Below are 18505 nucleotides of genomic sequence, written 5' to 3'. Positions count from 1 at the left end.
CTTCTGGTTATATTTGTCACTATATTTATTCATAATAATTGGTTATACATCATGCGCAGAGAAATATTCTTATCAATCTTAATTGTCCCATTCGTTGCAATTAAAGAGACATATTCTTTAATCAAGGAAGCACTGACTGTTGCACATGACGTTTAGTCCCCCCGCCCCAGTGGGCGGCAGGTTTAGGGGAAGGAAGAGACATGGAGCCGGTTGCATAACGGCCACACTTGTCAGATGCAAATTGTGGTCAAGTATGTCAAGAGGGCCCCGGTGTTCTGGAGAATCTGACATGTTTCTCAGCCCCTCTGGGGCAGCTGGTGCTCTGGGAGAGGGTTTCACTTCTGCTCTGAGCGGCTTTCAGGAGCTTTTTGAGGTCATGGGTTTGGCCTTGTCCTGCCACCTGGCGTGAGCCGAGCTCACTGAAGCTTGATCTAGTCTCCATTTCTTGGCTCTGCTGTCTTACTCCTCATGTTTTTAGACTCTTTACAATTGTGGTTATAATGACTACAATTATTTAATGCAGTGGCTGTCATGTAATAATATTGGTATATTATTGGCACTCTAATAATGGTACTCCACAGACATATGACAAGACAACACAAAACACTTCAACATCAGATTGGTTCATGATCCATCATAAAAATTTAAAAAAATGCAACCGAGGCACCTTCTCTCAGCTGCAGGTGAACCAGAGTTGTTCTTCACCCCCCACTGTGGAAGGGAGAGGTTGGCTCCAAGGCCCAGCTACTGTGTGCTTCCGACGGCATCAACATGAAAGACCTGGCTGTGGAATGGACCATAGATGGTCAGCCCCAGACTACCTCCGAGACGACTGGACAGATCAGCCAACTGGAAGTCGACACGGCTCTATGGCGCAAAAGCAGCAATTACACGTGTAGGGTGAAGTCGGGCAAGACCTGGATTGTGGAAAGCATCCAAGTGTGTTCCGGTGAGCGCCCAACTGTGTTTTGAACTGTGTTTTGAGATGAAGTAGCATATTCCTTTACAAACTGATTCTCAATCATGAAACTATCATAATCACACAGCTATACAAACTACCAAACCATCAGTTATTATCAGTCATAAAAACTAGACCTCGAAGTGCTGAAATTTGGTTTCTTTATTAACTAAAGCAGGAACTGTTGCTCTTTCTTCTGCTTTTTGGGCAAACTGCAGACGGTCATTTCCAAGCACCTCACGTCCAGCTGGAGAGGCCCCGTCTCCGAGACGTCACGACGCGTGACAAGGTTGTTGTGACGTGCAAGGTGGCGGCAGCCAGCGCCAGCAAAGTGGTGTGGTGGGTGGACGATAAGGAGGAGACGTCGCACGTCACCGAGAAGAGCGAGGCCTGGTGGCAGACTCATCAGCAAACATCACTCTCAACGCGAGCACGTGGAAGACCCTGCGAGAGGTCAAGTGCAAGTGGACCACCCGTGCTACCCAACCGAGGAAGCGATACAAATATCAGGTGGGAGGGCCCTAGAGGGCTTCTGCGTGCCTCTCTCTGATACAGTGTGCACATTCAAAATGTCATCTGATGCAAATTGCCAGCTCTAACACTAACTCGGTCTCTCTTGCTCGTTCTATCAAATCAATTTGTGCTTCATTGACACGAGAGAGTAACGTCTTGTTGCCAAAGTATTACAAAAAGTGATAAACTGTATGGAGATATTAGCATTTGAGAATGGAAACAAATATTTGAATATATAAATACCTGAACAACAGCAATATCAGAAGTAAAGCACCAATGAATCAACTCTCTCTCTCTCTCTCTCTCTCTCTCTCTCTCTCTCTCTCTCTCTCCAGAGACTGCCAAGCAAAACCCAACAGTTACTATCAGGAGATCTTTAGAAGACTTGAAGAAAGATGGCGGCGCAGTGCTGGAGTGTCTCCTAGGAGACCTGTCCTCCAATGAGATCTCAGTGAACCTTCAGGCCAATGGGAAGGATCTCCTTAAGACTAGGTTGTATGTCGATGTCCCTGTCCAGAAAGACCAGCAAAGCCTAACAGCTGTAAGATTCACCATTCCCAAAGACCAGAAAAGCGCGGACAAAATGTTCGCCTGTAAAGTCAACTTTGCAAACAACCAGAAGATCTCCAGTCCCACAGGAAAGCTTTTTGGTAGGCAACATACTCCGACTTTACCCACAGTGAAATGTCACACATTGTTTCGGACATTTTAAAAATGATTTTTATTAAAACAGAACACAAAGTGATGTTTTGTCATGTTTTGTAGCTCCCCCAACACTGGAGTTGTTCTTGGCCCCTGGGTCCAGTTCTACAAAGCTGGTGTGTGTTGGCTCAGGTTTCAACCCGCAGCTGAAGTGGAAGCACACCACTAAGCTCAAGCTGAACGAGAACAGGAAGGTTTTGCTGGAAAATGACGGTCGCCTCACTGTGACCATCGAGATGGACGTCCCACAGAAAGAGTGGCACAAAGGCATGAACTTTCCCTGTGAGGTGGAAGACCAGGACCAAAATGTTAAGAACAAAGAGACCAGAGACATAAGTATTTGTTCAGGTAATGCTCCGAGTTTCCAAGCATTCTCTGTGGGCTCGTTGCTATCCTGCACCTCATGCTCATCTCCACGCAACCTTCTGATGTGTGTCATGATTTGGTAATGGCAAATTTGAAACGTCCAGAATTAAATTATTTATTTATTTTCAAATCGACAACTGGTGAATGAGGCCACACTGAACTGTTAAGCCCCCCATACTGGTGGATATATGTGTAATATTAAAGTCACTATGGAGCATGTGCATCTCTCATGCTTTGACTGCATGATAGAGTTTTGTGACTTATCTGTGATTTACAGGGGCACAGCTTGGGCTGTAATTTCTTGTGACATTTCTTTTTAAATTGCATCCTCAAAATCTATGCAGTAATGAATTCAGTATACATGTTCTTCACAGATTTTGTGAACAGCAGACTTATTGAGTGAGTTTAGAGGGCCCCTTACGGTTGTATAATAAAAATACAGTCAGGAACATCGTCCCAGTGATAGGCACAGTTTAGGAGCTTTATTTCTCAGACAATCACATTTTTGGCTTTCAGAATGTAAAGTAGTTAAACCGTTGGGATTGCAGAGGCGACTCGTGTGCTGCAGAGGTTTGAGGCTTTGTAGCGGCAAGAATAGACTGGAGAGTTTCATGCAAACTATGTGTATCATCATTTGCACTTCACGTCCCCTGAGTACTCCACCTCTCACATTCCTGTCATGGGTCAGTGCTAAATGACTGAGCCTTCAACAGAAGAGCCATGAGGTCTATCAAGGTCAATGTTAAATGTATTTCCTAAACATTGGGGATGTGCTGTGTCAATATACACATGTCAAGGAATACTGTGTGCGGACTTTGAATACACCAACAATACTTCAACGTTAACATTTTGTAGAATGTTAAAGTTGAAGTATTGCTACCCAAATGTTGTCTAATTGGCATTTAAAACTGAACTGCAATCACAAAAGTGCATATGAGCAACTAATGTGCTAGGGCATAGCTTTACACCAGCTTACTAAGCATGTAAGAAAAGGTGTTTTCAGGGAATGAACTAATCTATGGACCTACATTGACTTAAAGTTTTACATGGCACTGTTCAAGACTACTCCATTTTCTAAACCTCTTCTTGAAAGTAGACAAAAGATATACAGAATTAAATTTACTCTAATGACTCATTATTACTACAGAGTTGGCACATACACTGTCACTACATATTTACGTATTACGTTAATTAGGGATTATTTGCCGGTAGGTTGGGAATGAGGCATTTGTGTGTTTCTCTCTGCAGCACTTGCCGGCACCCCGGTGTGTTTAGAGCGCTGCAGAATGAACGCTCTAAAGAATATCTGTCCGCTCATCCGATAGAACACGGAATTCAAAACCTGCCCTTGTTGAAGACAGCACTGAAAGGAAGGAATGTTCAAAACTCAACCTCCTGAAAGGTTAAGTCTTAGGGTGCAGATTTAACCTGCTGTGTGCTCTCTTGTCTTTTCTTCTCTTAGTGTCCCCGCACTCTGTGTTTGCGGATATTTATCTCACGGGCCCCTCTCTCAGAGACAAGGACAAGAACAACGTGCCGGTCACTTGTCTGGTGGTCGGCTTCAACATCTCAGACCTGCCCGTCATCTGGAAAGTGGGTGGGGAGGTCACCTCCGAGGGACTCACGACGCTGCCTCCGTCCGAAAATGACAACGGAACCCAGAGCGTACGCAGCGAGCTGAGCCTGCAGGCCAGCACATGGCACGGACACGCCGAAGTCTCATGTGAGGTCAGGAGGGCTTGTGACCGCGACGCACTGGCCAGACGCATCTCAAAAGCAAAAGGTGAGTCGCCGACCAGTCAGTCATGCTGCAAAAGTAACAAATGTGTCAAACAGGTTATGTTCTGTACATGCTTGTGCATGAGTGAACTCCTCATACCTCATAGGATAATTATATCAGGTGGGAAGGCCCTATAGGCCTCTACCTGCCTCTCATACTTAAATGAAATAATACGCTTCACAAAGGGTTTAAACACACACACACACACACACACACACACACACACACACACACACACACACACACAAAATGTCCCATAACACAACTGTGCTTGCTGGACATCCTCAGACATGCAACGCCCCAGAGTGAGGATCCTGAGGCCCTCCGATGCCAATCTGGTCCATTCCAACGGTTCTAGCCTGCTGTGCGAGGTCTTGGGCTTCTCGCCAGCCGACGCGATCGTCCACTGGGAGGCCAACGGCACGCAGCTGCCTACCTCCCGTTACACCAACGGCCCCGTGAGCAGCGATGCCAAGGCCGGCACGTACACCACGCACAGCATCCTCCTTCTGCCGCCGTCTCAGCGGCACGAGGGCTCGTTCACGTGTGTGGTCAGACACGAGTCCTCTGCCGAACCGATCTCTGACACGGTGGAAAACCTGTTTGGTGGGTTTGGCTCTCAGGATTTTCCTTTGGGGTATCATACCCAAAGACTGTACAAAATATGGACATTGTGAGCTCAGTTCAAAAGTGAGGCACCTAGACAGAACCACAGGATGGAATAGACTTTACCAAATATGGTTGGGCTCCTTGCCGACCTGAACGATATTCTGGCTTCATTTCTGTCCATACTTTTTACAGTCATTGATCATACCATATTGTGTGCACTTCAACTTGGATAGCAATATTAGCATAGCGTCTGGAGTTTCACATGTGCTGATGAAATGTATCTATCTGTCTATCTGTCCGTCTCACTCTCTTCTCCTGTGTCTGTTCTTCCATCCTGTATCTGTTCCTCAGCCTCAGTGGTACACTCCAAGCCAATCGTCACCTTGCTGCGGAGGACGGCTGAGCTGGTGTGTCTGGTGTATGGCTACAGCCCTGAGTCCATCGACATCACCTGGCTGAAGAACGGCATCAGCGTCGAGGCTTCGGACCAGCGAACCGATCTGCCATCCAAGGGACCGGACGGGAAGTTCAGCGTCCACAGCCACCTCAACCTGTCGTCCGGCGAATGGGACAGTGGTGTGAAGTTCACCTGCAATGTGACTCACATCACAGGTGCACTGTCTGTCAGCACTTTCAAACCAGGTGCCAATCATCTCGGTTCTGCTATTCACACATTCACACGTCATGTGCTGACTTAGAAATCACTTAAAGCAGCAGTAAGGAGTTTTGGTCAACACCTAGTGAGCTATCTACCTAAAACTACCAAATGCCTTACAAACAGCACCAGCAGCCCGGCTGGCACTGACAAAAGCTTGCTAAAATGCTAGACCACACATGACCACAAAATGAGTTGCCTTTAAAAATGTGGCAAATTGTTGCATAATGTTGCTTTAAAATATGTTCATCTTAGGAATGTTTGAAATGTGCTCTCTTAGGGATCATCGTTTTCTTATTGCCTTGTCTCTGCAGCTTACCAACAGTGTTTGTTTTTTTGCTGTCTTTCCTTTTCAACTCCATGAAACCATGTTTAGAGCCAAAGGACGAAGTGTTGTTTGTTGATAACAACATGGCAGACGCTGTTCCTGAGGACACTGTGGCAGAAGCTATGAACATGGTCTGGGCTCTCCTCTTCCTTTTTCTCTCCTGTCTCCTCTACAGCTGCACTGTCACTCTGATTAAGGTGAGGAACACATCATATGATCACAGTCTACACATGGACTTGAGCTTAAGGACATGAAACACGACTAAAGGGCAATTTGGTCTGCCACAATAACCTGCGCTGTAAAGGGAAGACTGTTGATAGAGATTATGGCCCTAAGACCATTTAGATTTGTATTTACAAAATATCATTCCAAATGCCAAGACTCGCAGATAGACTGAAATTGCAGCATATAGCTACAGTATATATATATAGAGCGCCATGGGAATTAAGACATTTGTACAGCAGAAAGGCACTGGTATGTTGTGAATCATTTGATGACATTTTCTCTATGTAAGTCACATCACTATTCATTTCTCTTTCAGCTGAAATGAAGGGCTGCACGTAGAAAGCCTGCTCTTGCTAACCCGTGGGAAGATGGAAAGAAGATGACTGTGTGATTATTTCTTACTTAAAAGCTTCTTGGCGAGTTTAATCGTTTAGATGTTTTCTTTTGAATAGTTAAATGTTTTCGTATCATGCAATTTCATATGACACCTTTTGTCGTCTTGACTTTAGCACTTACTTGTTATGGAACTGAGAAGTGAAACTTCAATCTTAAATGATTTTATGCATACATGAGTTTATATAAATGAAAGTATATATTGAATAAAGACATATACCCCAGAACTGTGCAAATGTTACAACTGTTAATAAATATTGCAATTTTTTCACAAAAACTGTGTTTCTATTCTCTGCAACATTTGTTTATTGATACACCTGAATGCTCATGAAGCATGAATTGAAATACCCATAATTTCCACAAGAGGTCTCTCTCTCTCTCCATTTCACCCTCCCCTTCTAATTAGCTCTCCTTCTATCTATCTACCTATATATCTATATATCTATCGATCTGATTAGCTCTCCTTCTATCTTTCTACCTATATATCTATATATCTATCGATCTGATGTTGCACATTATCAAACAAATGAAATACCAACCAGAGCACAGATTATTTGTGGTGAATGTATCGCAACGGCCCGTATTAACGCCCGAGACCTATTAACAGCCTCACGCGGGTACATGTTACTTAATATTTATTTCTGTATCAACCAGGATAACAGATTTTAAACACCATACGCTCCTACCCAAAAGGGGTATTTAACTTGTATGTGTGCAAAACATTGCAGTTGTACAGCGTTATTTAGTGTTCTAGACAGCGATTTATTTCTGTGTGTACAAACCCTCATGGAACGAACTGGACGGATTCGATTTCGCGACGAGAATTTTGAGGGTTATAGAGCTTTCCATAGACATATATACAGAAAGGCTGTTAATGGGTTCCACCTCCGGTATCAGCTAATTTTGCGTGTCGGTCTACACAACGGAAAAAAACTGAAAACACGTTTCAGTTGAAATCCAAACAAGTTACCAGTCCTAATCTAGACACCCACCGCTACTGAAATATGTAAGATTGATTGATTAAAGATTTTTCGATCTATAAATGTTTTTAACTGTTTGTCACTTTTTTAATAGCTGGGGCGTTAATAGGTATCTTTACGATACAGACATTGATAATAATAATAATAATAATATTAATAATTATCCTTTTAAGCTAAGGGACTGTGGCTTTAGAGCACTACAGGGTTGATGATGTTTAGTCTCATGCCCCAGTGGGCAGCAGTTTGGGGGAAGGAAGAGACATGGAGCCGGTTGCATAACGGCCCTGCATGTCAGATACAAATTGTGGTCAAGTATGTAAAGAAGGCCCAGGGTTTCTGTCCAGGTGTTTGTAGAATGACATTTCTCAGCCCCTCTGGGCCAGATGGTGCTCTGGGAGAGGGTTTCACTTCTGCTTTGAGCGGCTTTCAAGAGCTTTTTTCGTAGCCAGTTATCAGACTTTATGCATGCACCTGCCTGGAGCTGCTCACTGAAGCCAGACCTGGTTCCAGTCACAGTCTCTCAACTCTCCCTTATATGGTCATGGTTGTGTTGTCAGACAGCACAGCACAGAACAGGAAGCCATTTGCATATTATTGTATGATATTGTCAATATTCAGCAAAAGGATTACTCTGATGTCTGTAGAACAACATATCTTCACATGTGTATGGTGAGGCCTCTAGCAGATTTACAGTTGCAGGAGATTTCTCCTGGAGCGATGATTAGCCAGATACATTTGTGACCACATCCTTCTAATCATACTTAACCTTACCCAACCCTTATCGAATTAATTACAAAACAGCAAACCTGAACAGAAACAGTGTTTTCTTTTAGTTAGCCCCTTGCAACTTCCATTGAGACTGAACCCTGCCGCCCATAATAATTACAAGAACAAGATGAGACAACAGAAACTCCAACTCCACACACACACACACACACAAAAGGTCTCATTTTTTGTGAGTGTGTGTGCTCCTTCTACCAAAAAAGTCGAATATCATTCTACTCTAAAGACTAGAAAAAAGCTTCCTGTAAATGTTCCTTTGAACTTAACAACTAGACTAGAAGAATGAGATTGTTTAAAAAGATATTTCACATTCGCAAGTTTACTTGACCACATCATTTCACATTGACTATGACCTTGTCTGACCTTGTCTGATGGGTTCAGAATGGCACAGGAATATACAAAGTATATTTTGAACGTATACAAAAAAAGTATGTGTTGCTTCCGGTGTATTTGTCGCTGAAAGTCCCACATCTCTCTCAAGATGTGCATATGTTGTATACCAAAATGTGTATATGTTGTATACCAAGATATGTATATGTTGTATACCAAGATGTGTATATGTTTCATATGTTGAGGCACCTCTGTGTAGTGTTTAGATTGAAGACACATCATCCAGCCTGCCCAACTGGAACATGTGTGAGGTAAAGGGCCTCAGCGACAAAACAGATTAACAACTGAGTTTTATGATGCCATCAGAGTGCTATTACGGGTTTGCATAATAATATCACAACTTAAACCGTCAGTGACAACACAGATACAACAGATAACTGTTTTGCATATTTTGTTCTCCAAATTCATTTGCGGGATGCAACCTCATCTAAGCTTCTTCACACTAGCCTAGCAGAACAGGATCTATGGGCCACATTTATTTTCAGTGGCGTTCAGTGCTTTAAGTTGCCTTTGATAGATATATTATATTACAGTTTTTCTCGATTGCTTAAGAACGATTTTGAAAACAGGGCAAACACTTTTCAAAACACCTCAGATCTTTTGGAAAATGAAACACTCTTGTAAAAACTATACCCTAATTTATCAAGACCATATTTTGTTACCATATGAAACACACATGTTGCTTTGACTTAATTCTGTTTGTACCAGTTACAAACTGCTGTTGCAAACCTAAAAGACTTTTAGCAATTCTACTTCTCAGTGATTGAAGTACACAGAGAAAGTGCAAATATACAATAAATTCACCAAACACTACACAAGACCAATGCTGCAAACTGATGAAAATATAATTCATTTCTCTCTATATACTTAAATCAGTCAATATGTCAACATGGAGAATCACAACAAAACATGTCCCAGTTTTCCTGCTACTACAGTAGTGTGCAGAACACTGTAAGCTCAGCAAATATCAGACAAACGTAAAATTCTGTATTCAGCAAGTACAGTACAGATAAAGTTGTTTCATTTGAACTTGATGTCTTTTCAGGATGTGTGCCAGTGTTGACTGAGAGACCTGATGGACATTATTGAAAATGGCATGGTCACTGATAATGTTAGCTTGAATCTCTCTGAGCCTGATAGCATTATTGGTCAAAACCATGTTTATGATCTCTCTCTCTCTTGTTCTTGCGTGAATATGGGCCCCCTTCCTCCTTTCAACTTAATTTGATACATTTGGAATTGCAAGGAAGTGACATTTTGATATACTTCTGCGTATAATGTATACAAGTGCTTTTAGTGTTTGGCAAATCACTGTGTGTATTGTTTTGCAAAAAGTGTGAGGTTGACATATGCTTATAGTGGTGCAAATCCGGGCCGATGTTTTGCTCCTTGAGTATACGGTTTTGATAATTGGGTAATACTTTTGATTTTAGTGTTTATGCAATCGTAAAAAACTGTAAAGGGTTAGACTGCTACCTGCTGGTGATAACTGAGTAATTCAGTCGAGAACATTGGATGACATAATTGTTCTGCCCTGCTTTTAGTTAGAAAAACGTAATGTAATATCTTGCAAAACAATGTGACATGAATTAACAATAAACATTTGTATTATGTGGATGATGCATAGAGAACACGAAATATTGTTCATAAAAATGAATTAATTGTATTCATAATAATATGCATTGATATCTAAATAAAATGCTCCGATACAGTTAGAGTTATCAAAGTATATATTTTTAAATATAACTATATGTTTATCTTGGGTAAATTCTACTTGTGCTTTTGTTATGCTTTTGGTCTGATATCTTGCAGAGAAAAGAGTCAAACACTGAGACTCCAGTTAAATACCCATACAAGCAACTTCTCTGGTGCTGTGTTATAAACCTAGAGAAAGCAATCATTTTGGCTTTATTGGATTCTTAAGGGGATTGAAGTCTCACACGGTGCTTGCAGTGATCTGCATCTAACCCTTCTTATTAAACCTATTTCAGGTCCTTGGAGCCAACACATACCACATGCCAAACAGTATGTGGGCATGCTGTACTAAGTCAAACAACACTGCATGCAGTGCTTCTACAGGTTTCACGCTGCACCTCACTGGCTCACAATGGCAATGGCATACTCTCCAGATTTTGACCTGTTCCAACCTAGGTGATCTGGGTAGCCAGAACAGTGTAATGGCTGATCCAGAAAAAAAACGAATACTCTTCTGGGCTGGTATGCAAAATCCACTGTATAAGGTGCATGAGCTTTCAAGGGGGATTGTTAGTTATGAAAGAAGGCCTTTGCTTAAACCATTCCTATTATATTTAGATCTTTTTGAGTACCCGTAGGTAGCTTGTGCATAAAAGCTAGAAAAAGGGTAATAGCACCCCCATGTGGCAAAAATGACACAACACAGCTCAACACAGGACCAATTACAGTGACAATCGTGGTATAGGGACAGGGCCAGATGCTGAGTCCACTTCTTAATCTTCTTACCAGAAAGCATATGCAGAAGATTAAGCAACAAGAGCAGCCTGTTTGATAAGATACTATAAGTAGTGCTTTCTACTCAATGTGAAAAACAGAACATTCTCCTGTCCGTCCGTGACCGAGACGGACGGTTCACTTGGTCCCCGGGCGCTGAGAAGCTGCCCACTGCTCCTGGAGGGTCCTGAAGGAAGGATGGTCCGGGATGGGTCAAATGCAGAGCGTACGTTTCACAGCGACCTCAGGCCTGCGTGTGTTTGTGTGTGTGTGTCCTGTGTCGCCTCCATAAATACACGTGTGTGTTGCAGTGTGCCGCTTGTGGCAATAAAAGAACTGACTGAAGTCAGCCTTGTTTGTTTTGTTGTTGAAGTGTAAATAGGGTCAGATGTCAGAGCAGTGTGTAAAAAGTAAACAATGACAGCCAATCATATAGGCCAAGATCCATCCCAACACAGGCAGGCATAGTGTACATCTACTTGGGTGGTGTGATCACAGGGAGGTTTTTTTTTAATGCTGCACATGAGTTGTTTCTCTTCCTTCCTCAATCAGAATGAGGGCTTACTGGCAAAGATGGCAGTGAGGTCATCCAGGATTCCCTGGGTGACCAAGGAAACTCCTTTCTTAAAGAGACAGCGTACAATATAGCTTCTGGATTTGCAACTGGACTGTTTCTCCTCCTCCTTTTTACTCGCATTTGTCAAATTAGCACATACATTGAGAATTTAAAGGATGAATTATAGCACTAACAGCTTTAAATTAGGTAACAGTTGTTATTTATGCTTTACTTTGTGTCTCCCGCACTTTATTCCTCTGGTTATTTCTTCTCCCCTTGTATGTTCATCCTTTTCCTGACCCTCCCTGACACTCATCTTGTTACCATTTCTATACTTAAGGATTAATGATTTGCTCCTTGAGATTAATCATTGACTTTAGGCTACTTGTTGCTAGCAAAACTAGCATGTGACAAACCAGCAAAAGTAGAAAGTATAGTATCTGCAAAATGAACATTTTGGGGGATTGACTGTATGGTCCTTTACAATAAAACATTACATAGACCCATTATTTCAGTAAGTAAGAATCAGAATCAGAATCAGAATGGGATTTATTGCCAAGTAGGTTTACACCTACTTGGAATTGTTTCTGGTGTGAAGGTGCATACAGTAAACATAAAACATAAAAACATAGAAACACAATAAGTACTACACATAACATAAAATCACAAATAAGTACTACACATAAGAAAAGTACTACACATAAGAACCAAGAAACACAATATATACGATACAAATATATAAACAATGAATATAAAAAAAAAGTGGAAAGTAGAGTGCAAAAAGCAAAACAGGAGTGCAATGTGGATGAGCAATGTGCAATGTAATGTGTGTTAATGTAACACAGACTTAGGGTGTGGGGGTGGGATAAGAGTCCAGGTCAGGTGGGGGTCCCGGGCCTTGTTAATAAGTGTTGTTGTAGCCGACATTAAATTGTAACTGTATTTCCTGCCATAAGAAAGAAAGGACAATTGGAATAAATATGCTAATATGTCAATGTCGGTGTGTTTTGGTGCATATTTACCAGTAGGCTATGCTGTGAATTTCCAAATGTCCAAATCTCATCTGATTAAATCTATGCTAAAGTTTCAAGGTTAGGCCTTCAGTGGCATTTATAATGTAAACCATGTAAACCAATCAGGGGAGTTCTGTCACACTTAAATTATCATAGAAATGCATGTTTTAGCTACACTTGCTACGTAGTCAACTGACTACAAACTATTATTATCAAAACAATGGCACTACTAGACATTGTAGTTTTGGTCAAATGGAACGGCCCCAGCCAATGAATTAGGCTACTTGCCTTGATGTAGCTTAACCTTTGCCTGGGCAACATTTGTTTGTTGTTCATCTAAGTCAGCTTTATGCTGATGTATTCTAAAAAAAAAAAAAAAAAAAGGTCAAGCTAGAACAGTTAATCAGGCATGTGTCAAACACTTATTGTATTGTTGGTGTGTGGGCTGAACAGTCTGCAACCTCGAACAGGATCAAATTCAACATGCACTAGTCAGCGATAGTGCGCTTCCTTCCACCATAAGCCAACATTGTCATGCTCACTATGTGCACACCACCAAATAAGTTAAAGGTCAAAGGTTACTAGTGTGCTGAAGTTTCAAAAATGTCTCAGCATTGTGCGAAGCCTGTGTCTTTCCTTTAGTCAATTTTGTACATTTGTTAGTGGACAAGGAATATATTGATAACATCAAATGCTTTGAACAGAAGGTAAAGGCACACAGTGTGTCTTTAGAATCCCAATATTCCTATAACAGCCCACACCATTGTTTTATCAACAATTTCTCTGTTCGTCTGTCAATGTACATTACATCAAGAAGGCCTCCCAATGGCAGCGACCAGAGTATGGGATCAAATCAAAGTCAAAAACATTTGGAGCTTGTGAAACAGTAGTGTTGCCAGAAATAATAATGTGGGTGAGCCTGTAGGTGTGCAAGGAACGAAGCAAAAAGTGATCAGTATATCAACCATAACATAATTGCATTTCTTATTATTCTTATTTAAGATGTCATTAAAACATTATTAAGAGTATTTGTCTTTGCTACTATCAATTTTATACATTGTATCAATAGCAGGCAACTGGTTTTGTTTACTGTTGCTTGGCAACATGTGGTAGTTTCAAGTGATAAGGTGGTGGAGGTGAGCTACAATATTATTTATATAGTTATGGTTACAATATTTAGCAGATGCTTTGTCCAACATTACATAGATATATAAAATACAAGAAATAGTATAAATGAAAACAATATAAATGGTCGATAATAATAATGAAAATAATAATACTGATAAAATAATAATAATAAGGCGAAAACTATTTGATTATATTTATATGGTATGCCTCAAACAAACTAACTAATTAGACAGATGATGTTTAAAAAGGTGAGTATTAAAAATGCTTTTGAACTGTACCAAGGCTGTTACTGGAACGGACAGCACTAAGTACCACTACTGAGGAACAAAAGTCTCGACTGCCATCTCTTGCTGCTGAGAGAAGGCAAAGACAATAGGCGCTCGTCAGAGGAGTGAAGTGGTCGAGAGGGGAAGTAGCGCTGAAGCACGGTATTTAAATTGGATGGTGCCACCCCAGTGGCTGTCCTACACATAGACATATATATATATATATATATATATATATATATGTATATATGTCTATGGTCCTACAGGCGAGGGTGAGGGATTTACAGTCAATTGTAGCAGCTACAGGGAGCCAGTGGTTGATCAAAGACCAAACCTGCCGCCGCATTCTGTATAATCTACACATGCAGACGGGCCTGGTAAAATGGCATTGCAATAGTCTAGTTTAGAAATAATCAGTGCCCAAGAAGTTATGTGACATATTGTGTGAGATAGGGGGTCTTCCGAATATTATGGAGTGTGAACCGACAAAAGACCTTGAGACAGAAGCTACATGCACAGAGTCTTCCACGTGTAGGTGTGACAGCCCAGCCAGTAGAAACAGGGCTGAAACCGATGGCGCATCTTGACAGCCCTCACTGAGCCGTGGACCAACTGAAGAACTCGGGAGCACGGGCAGTGAGGCCCCCAGGAGCTGCGGGACATCACAAAGACCCCCAGGAGCCAGTGGCTAGAGTCCTAGACGGTGAGACAGGGCCACTGTGTGGAGGGACCTGAAGCCCTAGCTCTCTGGACATTTTACATTTAGTCATTTAGCAGACGCTTTTATCCAAAGCGACTTACATATGTGCGACTTACAATGTATACACATTTTACATTTACACTGATGGCACACTGCACATCAGGAGCAATTACGGGTTCAGTGTCTTGCTCAAGGACGCTTCGACAGGGAATCGAACTAGCAACCTTCTGATTACTAAAGGACTTCTTTACCTCCTGTACCACTGCCGCTCCTAGGAGCTAGGGCTAGGGCTGTCTCCGCTGCTGGATACTGAGGGAGGCTATTGCTTTCACTCAGGGTGGCAGCTCGCATAGCAGTCTTCGCTGAGTCTCAAGCCTCATGGCACTGGCAATGCTAGCACTGCTCTGCTTCTCATGGCTGTTGAGACAGGACATCTGCATCGGTGTGAATACGGCCCGCTCAGTTACGAAGCTCAAAGTCTTCATTTTGCAGTCTCAAGCCACCGAGCAAGCTGCCCCTTCAGCTCTTTGAGGTTAAGCCGCCAGGTGGGAGAAGCATGATCAGTGCGCAGCAGGAACCGTCTTCCACATATAGGCTCTAAAGTGGCGAATTCACAGGATAATAGCCAGCAGCTCTCGACAAGTAACACAGTAATTTCTCTCTGGTCGGCTGAGCGAGCAGCTCACCTGTTCACCATGCTGCCCCTCTTGGCACGTCACGGGCATCTGTTTATGTGCATGCTCGTGAATTGGCCAGGTTTGAGCCTTTCTTACAGCCAATGACATGGATTGAGCGTTCCCAAACCTGGCTGCCCTTTACAAAATATATCTCACAATTCCTGTGAGTAGAGCACAGGCAGAACTTTTCTTCAGTCCCAATACTCTATTAAACACGTTTTGCATGCCACCATGGGCGCGGACTGCTTTGTAACTTGCGCTGCTTTTGATTGAAAGAGAGAGCTGCAAACATCAATCAGAATCAGAATCAGAATCAGAATCAGAATCACGTTTATTGGCCTACTAGTTTGCACAAACAAGGAATAGGGTGGCCAACAAGTTTGTGGGAATGAAATGTCAGCATGCTGATGTTCTCAGAGTTATAGGCCTATAACACGGTCACTTTGAATGTGAAATCAAAAAATTTGCAATTTATTGTAAAATGTATTGTCAATTTAAAGGTACAGTGTATAGTATTTAGTGGCACCTAGTGAGGTTGCTAAATTTTCAACCAACTGAGTACCCCCTGCCTGTACAAGTCTGTACAAGAACCTATATGGTGGCCGTCAAATGCCGCTTGGCATGATTATGGATTAAGAATTATGCCGTGCACATTGCATGTTTATTATGTTTGCAGAAAATGAAGAAAACACACACACTAACAGATATAACTAAGAGAAATAATTAGATAATAAAAATGTGGATTTCATGTAATTCACTTACTTTGAATAAGTGTTTCGTTGATTTAATTTCCCACCAATTGATAAACTAAACACAGCTGCGGGAAAATGGCTTACTTCAGTGTACAAACAGGTTTTTCTTGATGGACCTAGATCATCGACCATCATATTGATATACTGTCAATATACATTTTATATACAGTCAATGGCCTAGACTATCAGGGACAGGAAGGTGTGTGCGTAAACAGAACACCCACTGTTCCATTGACTGATAATTCGCACTCATCAGCAGGAAAGGAAAGCTCCGCCCCTGGTATGTCACATTTTATGGGATGTAAATTCATGTGTGGGCAAATTAAGGTTTATGTGTAGGTGACGTTATGATATAGGGTTTAGCTTGCTACAAACAATTGTATGGCCATTGACAGGTTCTATAAGCTACACATATAATGTTAATCGACATTCCTCTGACAGATAACTCTCACCCCAACTGTATGTTGTGTTTTTATCCTTGTTTGCTTACGTGCACGTGAACCACCACCAATAGTCCGTTTTCTCACAAATAAAACGAATGAGAAGGTATGGTCCATTCGTACTAGCAGCAGAGGACCTATTAGAAGACCCTTGTGTAAAGGTAGAAGTGTTCTGTCCGCCCAAAAACTTTTTACACATGTGCAAATTATATCTGTGTCCACAAAACGTTCACACATGCACAAAATATACAGCTTCAAACGTTTATTTTACATGTGAGTGTAGCGGGGGTGCTTGCTCTCTCTCTCTCTGTTGTATAGAAATTGACGGACGTCACAGCCGGACTTATCTGCGTTTATTGCTGTCTGACATTGAAAAGAAAAGAAAATCAGGCAGAGCGAGGAAGCCGCGTCCAGTAGGGAAATTCAGAGAAAGACATCCTACTCCTTTATACGAACATAATTTCACAAACTCAAAATAATTTAGGCTTAAATTGTATCCCATAAAAGAGGTTTATAAAATCCTTTCACTTGTTCGAAGTTGCTCGGCTACAGTATAAAACTTGAATCTGAAGGTTTTGCATCTTGCTTCGAAGCAATCATGATCTTTGCTAAATCTAGATGAACAATTTGTAAAGGAAACGGTAAATCCCAACAGTTTCCAGCTCATACCGTCAGATGACGCAGCCAATGTACATGAAAAGCTGCAGCTATGTCGTTTGCGGATTGGCTTTGCACATGGCCCAATGCGTCTTTCCTGAACGCTGGTTGGCTGCTGTTGTAAATTGTTACCAGGAAAAAGACTCACAATGTTGTCATTCAGTTATCAAATCAACAGCGCCTCAGCAAGCCCTAGCCAAATTAAGTAGCGTAGGCCTATTTTTCATCTATCAAACTATAGTTACTAGTCTATAAACTGAGGTAAAAACCAACCAGATCAAGCACGAGGTCTCCTCTTGCAAAACCTAAATAGGTTCTACCGTCAGTCCCAAATGATCGTGAATACGTAACAAACTAATGTGTTGCCCTTCAGGAAATGAGAAGTCTTTGTATAGCATAATTTAGTTAAAATCGATGTCCTTCATTTAAAAAGTCAAGATTTCAAAGGAAAAAAAAACTAAGATTTGGTTTGAAGAAGCCGGAAGTTATCTAAATGACGTTTGAAATGAAACTACGGAAGCCCCTTTAACTTCAAGAAAGAACTTTGATGGTTGTGTTGCAGACTGGCCGAGGTGATATAAGGACACCGTTGTGGTCAGGTTGTAGCCTACTCTGGACTAATTTTCCTACAGTTTTACACTAACGATAGAATAAGGCAAATTTCAACGCCCATATAGTGTTAAACCAGTTGATTTCAGACCATTTCATATGGAGTGGTATATGTATTATGAACATAAGAATATTTTAAACCACCCCAATAAGGTTTAACCATCTTAACCAAAATTGTTCTCTCTGTAAAGTCATTTGTCGTCTAATGTGTGGTCTGAAAATTAATGGAACTATACAATATAGAAAATGTTGATTTTAGATATATCGTGAATATTTAGACATAGTTTGAACCCGTTTGAAGTTGAATGTTCATCGTATGAAGGGTAATCGTTTGACTCTGAAGGCTTTACAACAGAATCATCTGCTCCCTCTCTTAATGATTAGGTGGTCTGATAACTGCACAACTCAATTTCGGAATATTCACCCTTAGTTAATTGTCCGGGCAACTCGTAGGGTAGTGCCAATGAATATGTTTTTACTGATATCTCATTTCAGTCATCTTACATGGATTAAGGTTGCAGACATTGACTGTATATACAGTCATAGGTTGCTAATG

General features: G+C 41.6%; 1 protein-coding gene across 1 annotated transcript; it reads left to right on the top strand.

The window, feature by feature from the left end:
• The first annotated feature begins 701 nt into the window (after positions 1-701).
• On the top strand, positions 702-6756 carry LOC105892181 (Ig mu chain C region secreted form). Its single transcript, XM_042709180.1, has 10 exons — positions 702-949; positions 1177-1346; positions 1390-1468; positions 1807-2121; positions 2237-2521; positions 4002-4322; positions 4608-4925; positions 5280-5570; positions 5960-6108; positions 6453-6756. Exons 1-10 carry the CDS (start codon positions 772-774, stop codon positions 6459-6461), a joined length of 2115 nt encoding a protein of 704 aa, XP_042565114.1. The 5' UTR covers positions 702-771; the 3' UTR covers positions 6462-6756.
• Positions 6757-18505: the final 11749 nt, after the last annotated feature.

Source organism: Clupea harengus, chromosome 1, assembly GCF_900700415.2.
Source record: "Clupea harengus chromosome 1, Ch_v2.0.2, whole genome shotgun sequence".
NCBI lineage: Eukaryota > Metazoa > Chordata > Actinopteri > Clupeiformes > Clupeidae > Clupea > Clupea harengus.
Note: the sequence above shows the minus strand (reverse complement) of the source record. Positions and strands in the feature narration are given on the sequence as shown.

Bases quoted from the DNA above. Each gene is read 5' to 3' on its own strand.
- LOC105892181 (XM_042709180.1), top strand. From the start codon at position 772: ATGAAAGACCTGGCTGTGGAATGGACCATAGATGGTCAGCCCCAGACT. The intron at 2,522-4,001 runs GTAATGCTCCGA...TTCTTCTCTTAG, and splicing joins AGACATAAGTATTTGTTCAG to TGTCCCCGCACTCTGTGTTT. The intron at 4,323-4,607 runs GTGAGTCGCCGA...GGACATCCTCAG, and splicing joins ACGCATCTCAAAAGCAAAAG to ACATGCAACGCCCCAGAGTG.